The 17901-nt window shown below is 44.8% G+C and overlaps 1 protein-coding gene across 1 annotated transcript; it reads left to right on the top strand.

Moving 5' to 3' along the window:
- Window positions 1-210: 210 nt before the first annotated feature.
- LOC145338747 (putative G-protein coupled receptor 139) lies at window positions 211-16684 on the top strand. The gene is given in 4 exon segments (XM_080183136.1): window positions 211-697; window positions 6770-6817; window positions 15446-15886; window positions 15889-16684. Coding segments are annotated over 4 exon segments (1443 nt in total). The 3' UTR covers window positions 16356-16684.
- The last annotated feature ends 1217 nt before the right edge of the window (window positions 16685-17901 follow it).

Genomic DNA, 17901 nt, shown 5'->3' with positions numbered 1-17901 from the left:
ATTTTTACGGCATATCTGTTCCAGTTGTGAAATGTTCCAAGTAAAGGTGGGTCACCCTTTGGGAGTTTGTGTTTTGTGGGTGGATTCAGAAGCTGCTGATTGCCTATTGGGTGATGATTATTGATTATATCATGTTGAGTCAGCAGAAGAAGAGAGTATTAAAACCTCACTCTCACACCAAGAAACCATCGTTAGATTTCACTGCTGCTCATGGCACTGAAACCTGACAACAGAAACACAGCCGCTGACACCATGAACAAGATTGTGCTGTACGAAGAGCCAGATTGCAGAGGCAAGTGGAAGGAGTTTACAGACAGTGTTTCCAAGCTAGAGACTGAGTCATTTGCTAAAACTGCTCGCTCCCTGAAAGTGGTGGGCAAACACAGGGTTGCTTACAAGGACAAAGCCATGAAAGGGGATTTCATGGTTTATGGGCCAGGTGAACACAACAACCTTGGCTGCATGGACAGAGAGATTATGTCATTGCACCTGGTGAAGGAGGAATTAAGAAATCCTGAAATCGTTCGATATGAACATGTCGAGTTTCGGGGTCAATCTCGAAGCATCGATGGACCTGTTGATGATCTGAGGAGAGCTGGTTTCAATGACCTCGTCTCATCCCATGAGGTGAAGGAAGGTGTGTGGATTCTACACAAAGGTCTCAATCAGACTAAGAGCCGCCTGATTACATTTAAGGGTGAGAAATGTTCCAACTACTGTCTGTTTGACTGGAATGACAAACTATCTTCCCTCAGACCCTTACTGAATAGTGATCATGAAGTGTGAATACTTCACCTTGTGAAGAGTTTGAGCTGGTCTATCCCAGGCTGATCTGCTTTGACTGCTGCTTACCCGCTGGTGATAGACTGCCCTCCCTGTCGTAACCGCACTGTCTGTAAGAGAGACCGAGCCTGCACCGAAAACCTGTACTCAAATAACCTGCTGCTCCCAACAAACTGATTTCAAATCCATATAACCCTGAAAAAGCGAATCCTTGTTGTTCCTCGGTGCAAGATGAATTATGTTCCTTTGTTTTTATATTCTGTAACACTGCTTTACTGTCAGTGAATAACCAATCAAATAAAATACAAATGCTGCAAACTCATTGTTAATGTTTCTGTTTGTTAGTCTCCAATTTCCTGGAAATCTTTGGTTAAAGTAACAGGAAATGAGTGAAATTTATGATTCAAGGCTGTGATACTCTGTCACTGCAAAAACTATCTTTAAATAACCAGATACAGATGGGAGTCAAAGGTGAAGAATTACATCCGGGGACAGGATCCTCACTCTCTGAGCTGATGAAGCTCATTCCAGAGACATTGAGCCACAAGACTGGTCTCTGTAACATGATCCTCTTTCTAATTTGTTTTATCTGAACACCAATATTTAAACTAACTTCCTCCAGACCCAAGCAGAGGGATTTTTTCAAAGTGGTATTGGAATCTGTGGTGAGATTTATTAGAGGGTTCAAAACGAGAAAGGATTTGGGGGAAAGATTGGGTTTGTTAATTGAGAGAAGAGGTCATCAATTATAAACTTGTCATTGTGACTGAGGAGAGAAATGGGGAGTGTGGTCTACTCCACCCTGACTTCCAATAATAAGTCTAGGATTGCAGGAATCTTCTCACCCATGGGGAACATCTGACCAACTGCCTCTCCTCTCCCTCCCCCTCGCTCACAGGACTAAACTTCTCCACTGCTCCCACTGACCTGGCCCGGAATTCACATCTTCATCCAGTTTCTCGCCCATCTCCCTCCTCCCTCAGCACCCACTGCCGCTGAGAACCCGCTGCCACTGAGAAGCCACTGAGCACCCACTGCTATTTAGCACTCACTGAGCACCCATTGTCACTGAGGGCCCACTGTCACTGAGCAGCTACTGTTACTCAGTACATCTTGCTGTCCCTTGACTGATTTTGGTAACACGTCTTGTCCTTTTAAACACAATCAACATTGAGCCAATGAGCATAACCACAAAAATAACCCCACTCAGGCCAAACGTAGAACAATACAACACAGGAACAGGCCATTCAGCCCATCATGTCATCCTGAACATGACACCAAATTGTATGAACTGCTTCTGTCTGCCTTTGGTCCATATCCCTCTGTACCTTGCATATCTAAAAGCTCATATCGTATCTGCCTCCTCCACCACCCCTGACAGCACATTCCAAACTGTCTGTGTGTAAAAAAAAATTGAACTTCCAACTCTCTCCTTACGTGTGTGCCCTCAAGTATTGGACATTCCAACTCCGGGAAAACATTACTGAACCTTCTGAGCTGCTTCTAATGTAATACATCCCTCCTTAAATCAACAGACCAAAACTGTGTGCAGCACTCTCAGTATGGGCTCAACAATATACCCTGTACACTTGTAGCAAAACTTCCCAACTTTCTACCCCCTTGAATTAAAGCTCCAAATCTCAGTTTGGCTTCCATTTCACTTGCTGCACCTTTGGGTTAACTTTTTTTGTGTTTCATGAAGGGGATACCCAGATGTCTCTGAACATCACTGTTCTGCAGTCTACCACCCAAATCCCCCCTCCTGACAAAACACCCCAACCACCCAAAATCTCCCTAACCCTAACTGCCTCCCCCACCTCGCCTGCTGCCTGATCATGACAACACCCCATATCGGACCACCTGATTAGCCCTTCAATTTGCAACTTCTCCAACATTACTGCTCCCCATCCCCCAAATTTCCTATCACCTCTTAAAATCCCAACTATACCAACAACCTCCCGGACCACCACATCAAACCCTGTCCCCGACTACCCACCACATCCCCAACCATCTGACTATCACCCACCCCACGACCATTAAACTATCTCTCACTCCATCTCCTTGATCACCTACCAATCTACCTGATTACCCCACTACCCCACCCACTCCCTGACCACCCCACTAATTCTCTCACAACCCCAACATCTGCCCATCCCCAGTGACACCCAATTACCCCGTTTGGCTTTCACACTTCCGTCAACCACCCTACTAACCCATAACGCCACCCGCCCCACACCCACCCACCATGACAACCAGACTCCACTTAACTACCCCAATCACTCCAGTAACCCTCCCCTCTCTGAACATACAACCACCCCCACTGCCCAATTACTTCCTAACCACCTCCAACAGGCACAATCTCCAGACCCTCCATTTAGAGAAATCACTCCCCTGACATATCCACCTCATTAGCCTTACACACTCACATTATCTCCTAATGGAGGCCTTTCAACTTCTTGGTTAGTGCCTTAAAAACAAACCTTCATGACCCCTAGAGATCACGCACTGCACTGAAGGGACCCCTGAGGCTGATTGTCTGCACATCTGTCACTTCTCTAGGGTACCTGAAAAGGATTTGAACGGCAAACTGATAGTGATTACCACTCCAAGGTAGATTTGGCTGCCTGTTTTCTGATGTTTGGCCAATATTTTATCTTGGCTAATATAGCACTGTAAGGTTTGATCTGTTGCAGTAAAATTTCAAGTGGCACTTTATGTAATGCCTCCTGGAAATCCAATTACACCACATCTACTGGTTCCCCTTTATTCATCCTGCTTATTACATACTCCTGAAAAGACTCCCTCCATTTTAAAGGCAGGGAAGGAATCCCAATTCTGCTTAAAAGCTGGATAAATAACAACAATCAATTTCAAACCTTTCACTCCAGGTCTTGTTGGGAATATCGCCACCTCTTCAAACTATCAAGTACTGATCCTCGACTCGTTCCCCAGAAAAAGAAACACAGATTGAAATTCAAACAGTGCACTGGGCAGAAAATGTGCATATCCACTGAGTTTCTCACTGGCCACTACCCACTGTAGCTCACGTCACCTATGGATTGTCACTGATGTGGAGATTGCTTGTGTTCTGAGTCTACAATCTGTGTTGTTATTTGTGAGACAGTGGCCCGAATTTCACATTTCCCCAGTGATGGTCTTTAAGCAGAGGGACTGAGCATGAAATTGAAGGAATGGATTCCCTCTGGCTTCTCACCCATCCTGCCTCACATCAATTTTACTCCTTATCCTTTCTCCAAATTGTGATCAATTACTTGCCAATTTCGGGCATTTTCCCACCTAACCCTCAATGTTTGGACTGATGGCAGGATTAATAGTCCTAAAAACGAACAGGCTTAGATCTTAGGCGGGAAGGAGAGGTGGGCTTGGAGGCAGGGGGTGAAGTAGGGGAGGCCCCCATTTGGTCACACTCCAATAATGTTCCATAACTGCCGGACCTCCCGACCCAATCCAATCAGTCTCCCCAAAACTTCAATCAGCTATCTAACTCCTTCCCTCGATCCTCTTTGCCCTCCCTACCCCTACATGCCTAAACCCTACCTTGCCATATGGTCCCGGGACCAAGGTTCTTGTATGTTGCACTACTACCTCTTTTGTCCATTGTGGCTGTTGTGACTTCAGGGACTAGCCAGTTGGCCAGCAGAGCCCTAACGCAGTGAGGGGCAGAGGTCCTGCCTGCAGCGAGTTACTGCTCACTGGACAGTGAAATGGTTATGGAGAAGATATAGTTTGATTTATTATTGTATTAGTAGACAGTGAAAGTATTGTTTCTTGCGTGTTATACAGCCAAAGCATTCTTTTACTTCACAGGACATTCGGTCCGCCTTGTTGACCAACAAGGGGCATACACGCAGTGGTTGTGCTCTTGGATGTTGCTTCGAGAGTTGCCTAGTGCTTCACGTAGTTAGCGTAGGCTTAAACTGGACCATCTGACGGGCAACACAACAGCTCAGTGACTATCACTGTTTGCTGTGCAGGTACATGGATTTGGGCCAGTGTCTGCGGGTGTTGGCAGATTCTCCCCGTGATTGCGTGGGTTTTCTCCAGGTGCTCCGGTTTCCTCCCACATCCCAAAAATGTGCTCTTAGGCCGAATGATGTAACAAATTGTCCATAAATTAGTCTTCCCTCAATCTTCCCCAAAAGGTGTAGACAAAGGTCATGGGTAGAGGAGGGCACTCAATTTTAAAATGGCGGCGCAGGCTCATTGGGCCAAAGGGCCTGTTTCCCGTGCTGTGTTGTTTGTTTTCTTTGTTTATCATATTGTACATCGAGAAGGAAAGGAGAGAGAGTGCAGAATGATGTGTCACATTCATAACTAGGGTATAGAGGAAGTGAATTAGAGCATTGTTAGGGAGTTTAAAAGACTTCGAATAAAGATTTCGAAACATAGAACAAGAGTAAAAAATAGAATTCAAAGGTATGCTAGGCACACCTTGCAAGAAGTCACTTTGCTCCAGTGCCATCTGGAATAGGGTTCACAATATGTCCATTATCTCTTCAACAGGAAGAAAAAGTCCACCACGAATGAGACATGACTGCAGGCTGTGGAATCATACAATCCCTACAGTGCAGAAGGTGGTCATTCAGCCCATCAAGTCTGCACAAACCCTCTGAAAGACCATCTTATCCTAGCCCACATCCCTGGTCCGAGCTTCATACCTGCTTATTTACCATGACCCAAATGTATTAGGAAACAGGAACACCTGGAGGAAACCAACACAGGCACAGGGAGAACATGCAAACTCCACACAGAGAGTCACCCAAGGCTTGAATCGAACTTGGGTCCCTGGTGCTGTGAGGCAGCAGTGCAAACTACTGTGCCACTCAATGTTTGTTGCCCGTTGTCTGTTCTGGGCCTCTTTTGGAATCAGATTTAATAATTGTCAACTTACACTGTGGAGGAATACACACGGTAGCACAGTGGTTAGCACTGCTGCTTCATAGCTCCAGGGACCTGGGTTCGATTCCAGGCTCGGGTGACTGTCTGTGTAGAGTTTACACATTCTCCTCGTGTCTGCCTGGGTTTCCTCCGGGTGCTCCGGTTTCCTCCGACAGTCCAAAGATGTGCGGGTTCGGTTGATTGGCCGTGCTGAAAATTGCCCCTTAGTGTCCTGAGATGTGTAGGTTAGAGGGATTAGAGGGTAAATGTGTAGGGATATGGGGACAGGGCCTGGGTGGGATTGTGTTCGGTACAGACTCGATGGGCCGAAGGGCCTCTTTCTGCACTGTCAGGTTCTGCGATTAAACATTCTCCTGGAACTCCAGGTTGCCACAGAAGCTGGGTTGAAAATAACTGGTCTAAATTGTAATCCATCTCTCTCTCTCTCTCTCTGTACCACTTGAAAAGGTTCTTAGTCTGGGAGATACAAAGTGAATTTATTCACTGAAATATCTGCACTTACTCTGTTCAGCCCGGCTCCAGACGGAACGCATTAAAACACTGCCACAAGAATCTTTCTGATTGATGTAAACACTGATTGTTATTGCTCACATGCTCTGCCGTCAGGCTTTCCCTTCCGCCTGAGTTTTGAGCCGCCGCTTCCGAGGTTTTGATTCCATTCCTGAGATTTGAATTTGTTTTCCGTTGGCGGTTGGCCCGCGCGGTGCACCCTGGGACACCCCAGCGCGCATGCGTTCTTCAGCAGTTCATTCAAAATCGAGAACTATTCTTTCCGTTTTGTTCTGTCAATTCTCCTCCCGGGGGTGGGGGGGGTGATGTCCGGCTCAGGATTTAATCTCCTTTCTTCATTTTTTTTTCCTGGGTCAGAATTTAAAAACAAAATGCACATTTGGGGAAATGGGGCGTTCGCTCTGACGTCACTCCAACGTGACGTTTCCTGTGACGACACTCCAAGATGGCGGTTGTTCCTGACGTCACTCCGAGACGGCGGTTGGCCTGACGTCATTCCAAGACGGCGGTTGGCCTGACGTCACTCCAAGACGGCGGTTGGCCTGACGTCACCAAGACGGCGGTTGGCCTGACGTCATTCCAAGACGGCGGCCGCTCCATGCAGGTATATCCACATTATCTAATTTCAGAATAATACTGACACAATTTTAACTTTGATTGTGTTATTCTTCCGGTGAACTCCAAGATGATGAGAGTTAGATTGATATTCATCCTAGAACATAAGAACATAAGAAATAGGAGCAGGAGTAGACCATCTAGGCCTTCGAGCCTGCCCCGCCATTCAATAAGATCATGGCTGATCTGTCGTGGCTCAGTTCCACTTTCCCGCCCTCTCCCCATAACCCTTAATCCCCTCTCTTATCAAAAACCCATCAACCCGCGTCTTAAAAATATTTAGCGAGGTAGCCTCCACCACTTCAACGGGCAGAGAATTCCAGAGATTCACCACCCTTTGAGTGAAGAAGTTCCTCCTCAACTCCGTTCTAAACCGCCCCCCTTTTATCTTGAGGCTGTGCCCCCTGGTCCTACTATCCTTTCTGAGTGGGAAGAGTCTCTCCACCTCTATCCTATCCATCCCATTCATCATCTTATACGTTTCAATGAGATCTCCTCTCGTTCTTCTAAACTCTAACGAGTACAAGCCCAGTTTATTCAGCCTCTCCTCATAGCTCAACCCCCTCAACTCCGGTATCAGCCTAGTAAACCTCCTCTGCACTCCCTCCAAGGCCAAAATATCTTTGCGCAGGTGCGGCGCCCAAAAATGCACACAGTACTCCAGCTGCGGCCTCACCAATGCCCTATACAGCTGCAGCAAGACCTCCCTACTTTTATATTCAATCCCCCTCGCTATGAAGGCCAGCATCCCATTCGCCTTCCTGACCACCTGCTGCATCTGCAAGCTGGGTTTTTGCGACTCATGCACAAGGACCCCGAGGTCCCTCTGCACCGTCGCCTGCTGCAGTTTTTCGCCTCGTAAGTAATAGTCCTTCCTACCATTTTTCCTACCAAAGTGGACCACCTCACACTTGCCAACATTAAATTCCATTTGCCATTTCCTGGCCCATTCGCCCAGCCTATCTAGATCCTTCTGCAGACTCTCCACACCCTCCGCACAATTTGCCATTCCCCCAATCTTGGTGTCATCAGCAAATTTCGACACCATACACTCGGTTCCCTCCTCCAGATCATCTATATAAATGTTATAAAGCTGAGGCCCCAGCACCGACCCCTGGGGCACTCCACTAGTCACCATCCGCCAATCCGAATAGCACCCGTTGACCCCCACTCTCTGCCTCCTATTTGACAACCAATCCTCTATCCACGCTAACACCCTACCCCCAACTCCATGTCCCTCGACCTTCTGCAATAACCTCTTGTGAGGCACTTTGTGAAACGCCTTCTGAAAATCTAGAAAGACCACATCCACCGGCTCTCCTCTATCCACCGCCCTAGACACATCCTCATAGAACTCCAGTAAATTTGCCAGACACGACTTCCCTTTAATGAAACCGTGCTGCGTCTGCTCTATCAAGCAATTCCCTTCAAGATGCCTCGCAATTTCCTCCTTAATGACAGATTCTAACATTTTACCTATCACAGACGTTAAACTAACCGGCCTATAATCCTCTTTGATCTATCTATGTGTCTTTCTGAATATGAGTGTGCTTGTAAGATAGTCTGTGTTTCTTTGTTTCTGCCTGTGTCTGCTTGTTGATAGAGTGTGTCATGTCTATGGCTGTTTGCCTGTGTGTGTTTGAGAGTGATTCTGTATTTGCCTGCATGCATCTCTGTGTGTCAGTGCGTGGTGAGAATGTGCACGTGTGTTGGTTTGTGTCTGTGTTGATTTATGTCTGCCTGTGTGCGTGTGTGTCAGTATCTGTGTGTCAGCTTGTGTCTGTAGGTGTTTGGGGATAACTGTCCAGGTGTGTGGTGTGTTTGTGTCTGTGGGGGAATGTTTATCGGTGTGGGTGGCGAGTGCAGGATGCAAATGTGTGCTTGTGTGTCTGTGTATTTGTGCATGTGTTTGTGCAATTATGTGTTTCTTTCTGTGTCTTTGTGCCAGTATCTGTGTGAGATTGAGGTTATAAAGCATAAACACTTTTCACCTTTGGGACAGAATCACATTAACTGACCTGTGCATTCTATATGTAAACAGTCCCAGAAATAATCACAGTATCATGTACCCTCTGTGCATTTATCTGCGCCTGTATTCTTTGGTGTTTAGAAGAGCGAGGGATGACCTTATTTAAATATAATCCTGATGGAGCTTGACCGGATAGACAGTGAGATGTTTTCACTCGTGGGAGCGTCTCAAACAAAGGAACACAATGACAAGAAAAAGGGCCAGTCATTTGCAACCGAACTGCGTAGAAATTTCTTTTCACAGAGAGTGGTGAATCTCTGAAATTCAGCAGTGGAGGCTGGATCATTAGAAGTTTTTGAAGTAGAGCTGGTTAAATATTTGGTAGGTGGAGGAGTAGAAATGACACAGAAAAGGGGCAGATGCAAGCATATATCAGCCATGTTCATATTGAATGGCGGGGCGGGCTTGAAGGACCTGGTGGCCTATTCCTGCTTCTATGTCTTATGTTCTTGTCTGTGATGTGGAGGTGGCGGCTTTGGACAGGGGTGGCACAGTAAGAAGTCTCACAACACCAGGTTAAAGTTCAACAGGTTTATTTGGAATCACGTGCTTTCAGAGCGCTGCTCCTTCCTCAGGTGAGAGCTGATCAGAGACTCACCTGATGAAAGAGCAGTGCCCCAAAAGCTCGCGATCCAAGTAAATCTGTTGGGCTTTAGGCTGGTGTTGTGAAACTTCTTACTGTTCTTCTCCGTATTAGGGAATGTTCCTCCTGTTTCACCAGAGTCAACATTGAACCTTTCCCTGGTTAATATGTGTGAACTATTGTTGAGGTTTATAACTGGCAGGGTAAATGTAACCTGTGGAACAGATGCTGCAGGATGGGAATTTTTTTTTGATCTTTTGGGAACAATGGGAATAAGGCTGTCAATACGTAAAACATTCTGCTGCGTAAATAATTGTGTTTTCAATGTTCAAAGAATTGGTCCGTGAAATTGCGACAATTATCTTGGACACGTTAAAAAGAAACATTCAGTAAGGTCCACTGTGTCAGATTAACCACTGACAATGTCTGGCAGAGGAATTGCAGAGTTTCCCCACTCCCATTCTGAACGGGATTAGTGTCTGGTATCTGTACCAAATGTACACGTTCCAGTCTGAGATTATAGACAATATCTCCCATGGGGGATAACTGACAGAATTCGTGTACAGTGTCTAGTGATAAATGGAAGAATAAACTAGCCCAAGGTTCTGCTGCAAATTTCAATCCCTGATAATATTGTTCAATATTCGCACTTCAGCAATCGGTTCCCAGCTGCAGGCATGGGGGTTACTGAACTTCTCTGAGGCGAACAGACTGCATCACTTGCAGTAGCTGTGAGTCACCAGCAAACAGTAGCATTGTTTCACTTTAATCACAAGGTAGCGAAAGAAGTTTGAGGAGAGGCTTGGAGCCATTCACAGAGACACAGGGGAAGGCACGCTGTTACCAACCTGCCTTCTGCTGGATACTGTCAGAATCAAACACATACACTTTTCTGTCCCTGGAGCTGCTGCCTTTTGAAGGGAGGGGGAAGACTTTGCTGCTGAGAGCATTGACAACACATTGCTGCTTAAAAATGGTTTGCAGCAATCTTTCCTTAAAGATGCTATGGGACATTCTAAAGATCAGGATTAAACGGTCAGTGGTTGTGGTTAATATTGGTACCAACATAGTTAAAATGGATAAGGCTGTGCATGAAGGATATACTCCTTATCCTCCATATACATGAAAGATTAGGACACAAATTGAAAAGTGGGACCTCAAATGTTAAAAAAAGTTCAAATGATGTTTGTTTATTCATATATTTTGAAAAATGCTACTTCAGTGTAACCAGAGTGATCAGTGCTGTTTGGGAATGCATCGAATCAGATCAGTAGGGAGAGATTGCCTGTCCCACGAAGGGCAAGATCATTTCACACTGATAATGAATGACACATATGCTTTGGAAAATGCATTTATTGTTCGTTTTTTTCGTTGATATGTTATACAGGCATTGATCAGCGATGCAATTTATTTAATCAAATAACTTGACTTACCTTCAAGCGTTGCATTATATTTCATCATTCAACACTAAGTCACTGTTTAAAACTCACACGTGCTCCAAATTATAATTGGTGAAGTAACATTTAATGTTACATCAGAACTCGGGGAAAGCAAAAAGTCTGCAGGAAGGATTTAATTGGAGACGGAGTAAAAGCAGACCGAGAGGGTGTCACTCACAAGACAGATAGATCTGACGCTGCTCGTGATGTGTTAGAGGGAGTAGATATTAGTCCAAATGGTACACATGCTGTAGAACATGTGACCCCGGTAATGAAGTATTACTGAGAGTGTCTGTCACTATGAATTTAAAGAAGAATGGCTCACTAGCTATCATTAAATAAATGGGTTCAGTTATAAAATCCAGCCTTATTTCACTGAATGAACCTTCACCTGCAATGAGCTGCAGCTGTTGGAAATGTAACAGGTTGACAAGAACACGTTGTTTTTGGGTGGGTGGTGTTGTGGGTTGTGAATATTTATGGGGGACACTTTCGATTACTATCAGATTGTGGAAATGAAACAGGAAGAAGTTCAAAATACAGCTCAAGAACAGGCCTTTGGGCCCTCTAAGGCCATGCCAATCATGACACCCGAACCAAACTAAGGAAAACACCTCTTAGTCTGGATCTGTCTATTCCCTCCTGAATCACCCCTCACGCTACACAACATCAGCCGAGCTGGACACTGCCAAGTTGACACAACCGCACAATTAATGCATCTCAAAATGTTTACACCAGATATCCACAGAGAGATAATTTGCAGAAAAGTACTAGCAAAGTTCGAGATATTCATTTTATTTTCCAACTCAGAGCTGATGAGGAAGTGAAGATTTACTGTGGGTCAAGAGGATGAGGAACTATCAACTCAAGCTATTTGAAGTGAAGTGCTGGGAATGAGACAGAGGGAGATGGATTGTGTTGTGAAGTTAGTGTTTGTAAAATTTAAAAAAATGTAAAAATGTAGAGAGTCTGATGAAAATAAAGACAGGTTTTTTTGCTATGCTTAGAGAATTAAGGAGGCACAGGTGTGCAGTACACAGAGAGCCTAGAGTGAAACATTGTGTTGCGACACTGGGCAGAAATGCTGCCAAGAAGACAGGTTGTTTTTGAATTTTAACCAATCAATTTGAAATAGGCATTTGAATAGCAGCAGACTATCAGATTGAATTTGATGTTTTGAAAGCCTGTAAACCAATCCTATTGTGGGGGTTTTTGGAATGTCATCAAGGAAATAAAACCAGCTCCTAGCTCTAGAGAACTACCAGAAGACTGCCTGTCGGCATTTGCCACAATCACAGCTTGTGAGAGAGACACAGACAGCAACTGTCTCTAACAGCATACCAGCCACATGTATGTCTCAAAAGAAAGCTTCATCTCAATTGTAAAGATATCAATAGAAGACAGAAGAAAATCAGTAAAGGAAGAAGGTCTGAGAAGATGATAAACTTGATTGGAATTTGATTGACTAAAATTTTATTTCTTTTGGTTAATTAATATGTTGCATTTATCGAAACAGCATTCCATTAGAATAGTGTTTATTTGATATCTTTATTCGTTTAGTTAACCTGTTTACTATTAGTTAGAAAAATAAAATGTTACTTCTTGTTTTTCTGAAAGGAATCTCAGGAAGTTATTGATTTTACCACTAAAAGTTGCTGAAGGAGATATTACCCCTTCTCACATAGTCTTCAATGGTTTGTAAAGGAAGTTACTTCTCTTTGAGTGGTTGCATGTTAGTTCTCAGAGAGGAGGTCAACCTCCCCTTCACAACAATAGTCACCACAAGCTCAGATCGTTATGTGTGTGCCACAATGTCTTTCCCCACAGGACAGTTAAAGGTTGCTGGAGTGGGAAAAGAGGGGAGAAATCGCTGAAGAAAGGATTGATGCCAAACTGGGAAAAGTGATCTATTTGTAATAATTAACAGTTGACTTCTGCTTTAGCCTGTCCTGAAATAGAGGTGTATAAGATTATGAAGGGTATAGATTGAGTGAACAGTGGGAAGCTTTTTCCCTGGTTGGAGGCGAAGATCACGAGGGGTCACGGGCTCAAGGTGAACTCCATGACGAATACTTACCATCAGCCACCACCCTCTGTCTCCTATCTGCTAGCCAATTCCTGATCCAGTTACCTAAATCACCCCCAATCCCATACACCATGGAAGGCTTCTGCATTTTCTGCAGAAGCCTTCCATGGTGAACCTTATCAAACGCCTTACTAAAGTCCATATATACCACGTCAACTGCCTTACCCCCATCCACCTCTTTGGTCACTTTCTCAAAAAACTCTAAGGTTAGTAAGGCACGACCTACCCTCCACAAAACCATGCTGACTATCTCCAATCAATTCATTACTCTCTAAATAACCATAAATCCTATCCCTAATAATTTTTTCTAAAACCTTGCCCACAACAGAAGTAAGACTCACCGGTCTATAATTCCCGGGGAAGTCTCTGTTCCCCTTCTTAAACAATGGGACAACATTCGCTATCCTCCAATCTTCTGGCACTATACCTGTGGCCAACGACGACCTGAAGATCAGAGCCAGAGGCTCTGCAATCGCCTCTCTTGCCTCCCAGAGAATCCTACGGTAAATCCCGTCCGGCCCAGGGGACTTATCTATTTTCAAACCCTCAAGAATATCTAGCACATCCTCCCTATCAACTGCAATACTATCCAGTTTACAACCCTGTAGCCCAGTGTTCTCCACAGCTACATTTATGTCCCCCTGCGTGAATACCGAAGAGAAATATTGGTTCAATGCCTCTCCAGTCTCTTCCGGTTCCACACATAACCTCCCACTGCTGTCTCTAACTGGCCCTAATCTTTCCCTAACCAATCTTCTGTTCTTAACATATCTATAGAACGCCTTAGGATTCTCCTTAACCCTATCAGCCAAAGTCTTCTCATGTCCTCTTTTAGCCCTTCTTAACTCACTCTTTAACTCCCTCCTAAAGGGGGTGTGAGTAGGCAGAATAGACAATGGAAGTGGGAGAGTCTGAAGGGGAGTTTGACAGCTAGTGGGACAGAATTTAGATCTTGCAGGAGTGAAGATGGAGGCAGAAGCTGCATTGCAGAGAGATGGAGACAGTGTAATGGAAAGGGGGATGGAGAGGTTATGGGAAAGGCAGCAGTAAAAAGGAGAGGAAATGGTAAAAAGGAAGAGAGAATGGGAGGGGAAGTGATAGAGTGTGGAGAAAATCAGGGAGAAAAAGTGCGGATAAAGGATGGAGAGAGAAAATGGAATTCAGTCGGTGAGAGCATGAATCGATGCTAATGAGCCGCCTTCTTCCTTTTCGTAAAGGTTTTCCATGCTGTTAAACCGTCAAGTCCAATGGTTCAGACAGTTTGAAAAGACAGGGATAAGGTAGGAATGTCAGTTGCCTGGGTGGGGTGTTTGCAAAGGATGGGCACTGGAGGAATTTCCACCGTCATTGGGCAGGGATACTGTGTCATTTGGCAGTTCAGCTGGGGAGTTGTTTGTCAGAGTATTAGGTGGTGATTGGTGTGGGGTTTGATGGACAATATTTTTAAAACTCAGTTGGTTGGTGCTCGCTTCCCCTCTCTCTGCTCTTGGCCATTGGATCGTCTACAATGGCTGTCGTGCTTTAGCTGTGGTACAGTGGCATTTTCACTGAGTTAGTAATGCTGAGACCCAGAGGAATAACCAGGTTCAAATCCCACCAAGGCAGATGGTGAAATTTAAAATCAATAAAACATTGAAATGAAATCACCGGTGATAACGATGAAACCAGCATTGATTATTGCAGAAATAATGTTCTACAAGTAAGGAGTTTCGCCCTCCTTACCTGGTCTGACCTACATGTGACTCGAGGGCAGTTAGCGTCGGGCAATAAAATGAATGAATTTCATCCATTTCTGGAGATGATCAGCGTGGGAAATCACCGAGCAACATGGGTGATAATTGCAGTCTTGGTACTGAGCGGTCTGCTGGGTGATTTGGGAATTAGTCAATCGTTAGTTGGTTCTACCACTGTTGTTGTTTCTGGAAAGCGTAGATTCTGATCCCGTGAGTGCATTGCTGGAGACGTAAAGAACGAAGCTTTAAAGTTGGATATTGCTGCAAATCTGATCCTGGGATGGGCTCAATGTTTAGGACAATCTGAATCTGGGAAGGTTCAATCCCTGAGTGACCAAACCTGGGGATGATCTGAACATGGAATTGTGGTAGACTGGGGAGGGTGTACTCCGTACAAGGGTTTAAACTTGGTGAAAGTCTCAATCTGATGCTGGGGAGGGTCCATACTTGGGGAGGCTTAATCAGATTTAGTCAAATACATCCATCCTTTTAATTCAGATTGCCAGCACATTCTATGGGAAAGGTTCCCTGTCTGCCCTCTGAACTGCTTCAATTAAAGCTTCAGTGGATGGATGGATGGAGGTGACTTCATACCGGCGTTCCGACTTTTCATTAGATTTTCAACAGTTACCTGCCTCAAACCTTTTCTTTCTTGCTGCTCCAGTCTGGTTACTAATACCTGCAGCAGACACAGATAATGTTTGATTCATAACTGCCAGTCTCGTTTCCCTACTCTCTCTGTTCCAGTTAATGTATTGGCGATTGGGATCCTGACTCGTGGGAAGTGCGGCCTCTCCACCTGCACCACACGTTACCTGGTTGTCATGGCAATAGTGGATCTCCTCGTCTTGGTCACTGACGTTCTATTGAAGAACATCAACGTTTATTTTTTCCCAATATCTTTCCTGTATATCACACCTGTCTGTAGTTTCGTAACTGTGCTGCGCCGGGCATCAACAGACTGCTCTGTCTGGTTTACTGTCGTGTTCACCTTTGATAGATTTGTTGCCATTTGTTTCCAGAAGCTGAGAACAAATTATTGCACCAAGAAAACAGCATCAACAGTTCCAGCAACAACCTGCTTTCTGCTCTGTTCAAAAAACATCCCTTTCTATTTTGTATATCAACCTGGAATGATAATTGATAATGTACCGTTGTGTTGTACCACAAAGTTAAGCTATTATACTGACTCTCATGGGTAGGATTTGATTGGTTCAATACAGTTTTAACACCTTTGCTTCCATTTGCATTAATTCTGTTGCTCAATGCTCTGACAGTCAGACACATTTTAGTGGCCAGTCGAGTCCGTAAAGTACTGAAGGGTCAGAGCAATGGAGAGAATCACAGTGACCCAGAGATGGAGAGCAGAAGGAAATCTATGATTTTACTCTTCACCATATCTGGCAGCTTCGTATTTCCGTGGTTGTTAACTGTAATAGATTTTTTATATTATACCATTCGAAGAGCAGATCCCCTATTTTACAATGACTCTGAATATATATTTCCACAAGTAGGGGTGTTGCTGTGGAATTTGAGCTGCTGCACAAACACATTTATTTATGGTGTAACTCAGTCCAAATTCAGAGAACAGATCAAGAATGTGGTGAAATATCGATTTATATCAATTATTCAGCTAATAAATAAAAAATACAGCTGACAGTGCCCGAGAGGCAGCTTCCCTAATCTTGTCCAGTCAATAGATGGAATATTGATCACCAGGCCTTCAGTACCAACATGAAATAAAAGCATACCATTGGATAAGAGGAAGATGTAGGACATGTTTGAAAGGAGGGAAGAGCAGCGTTAGAGCACCACCTGACTGGATGCACAGTGGCAGTCACTCATTCGTGTCCACCGTTTCAACTCTCGGATCATCTCTCACACTCAAGGAGTGACGATTTTGCTTTCTTTCTATTTTGAGAAAACGGGGAATTCTGCAGATGCAAAAAAAACCCTTGTTACTAGAATTTCCCTAGGCTATTTCCCCGGTTTGAAATGGTCGCTACGAGAGGACACAGATTTAAGATGTGGGGAGGAAAGTACAGAAGTGATGTTAGGGGTAGGTTTTTCACTCAGAGGGTGGTGAGTGAATGGAATCAGCTGCCGTCAGTGGTGGTGGAGGCGAACTCACTGGGGTCTTTTAAAAGACTTCTGGATGAGTATATGGGGTTTAATGGGATTGGGGGTTATAGATAGGTCTATAGATTGGTAGGTGTTGATGTGTCGGCGCAACTCGTGGGCCGAAGGGCCTGTTTGTGCTGTAGTGTTCTATGTTCTATGTTCTAATTTCTTCTCATCGTTTTCTGCAGGATGTTATGTTGTTTCCATCTCCTATCAATGACCCCGCCCATACATTGCCATTTCCTTCTCTCTCACACACACATATCTCTTTATAATATTCTCTATGTCTCTCTTTTCTCCCTGCCTCCCTCTCTGTATTGATAAATATACATCTGCAAAAAGGAGCTGAGGGGCTCATCCTGGAAAGGAAGCCGTGCCTGGGACACGTTCACCTGACAGCTCAGTGAGTGCTCGGTGACAATGGGTGCTCAGTGGATGGTCAGATACAGGCTGAACAGGGCAAGAAGCGGGTCTCATTGTCCAGACCAACTCAGGGAGTGCATGAAGGGGAGATGACAGCAAAACCTGCCTTTCTCCCTGATGGTCTAGTGGTTAGGATAGGGCACTCTCACCGCTGTGGCCCGGATTTGATTCCTGGTCAGGGAATGAACATTTATGGGAAGCTCTGATGTACTCGCACAGTTGAAAGATGTGTGGGTTGGGTGGGTTCACCATGCTAAATTGCCCTTTAGTGTCAGGGGGAATAGCTAGTGTAAATGCATGGGTTTGTGGGGATAGTGCTCGGGTGGGATTGTGGTTGGTGCAGACTCGATGGGCCGAATGGTATCTTGCTGCACTGTAACAAAGATTTCCAGGAAATCGGAGACTAAACAAGCAGAGACATTTTCAACTCATTGGCATTTTATTTGATTGGTTATTTCATGACAGAGCAAAACAGCGTTACAGAACAAAGTAATATAATTCACCTTGCACGAGGAACAACAAGCATTTGCTTTTTCAGGGTTACATGGATTTGACATCAGTTTGCTGGGAGTGACTGGTTATTTGAGTTGAGATTTTTGGTGCAGGCTCTCTCTCTGTCTCTGTCTCTCTCTGTCTCTGTCTCTCTCTCTCTCTGTCTC

Source organism: Carcharhinus amblyrhynchos, unplaced genomic scaffold (genome assembly GCF_965287045.1).
Source record: "Carcharhinus amblyrhynchos unplaced genomic scaffold, sCarAmb.v2.hapA chromosome_161, whole genome shotgun sequence".
Lineage (NCBI taxonomy): Eukaryota > Metazoa > Chordata > Chondrichthyes > Carcharhiniformes > Carcharhinidae > Carcharhinus > Carcharhinus amblyrhynchos.
Note: the sequence above shows the minus strand (reverse complement) of the source record. Positions and strands in the feature narration are given on the sequence as shown.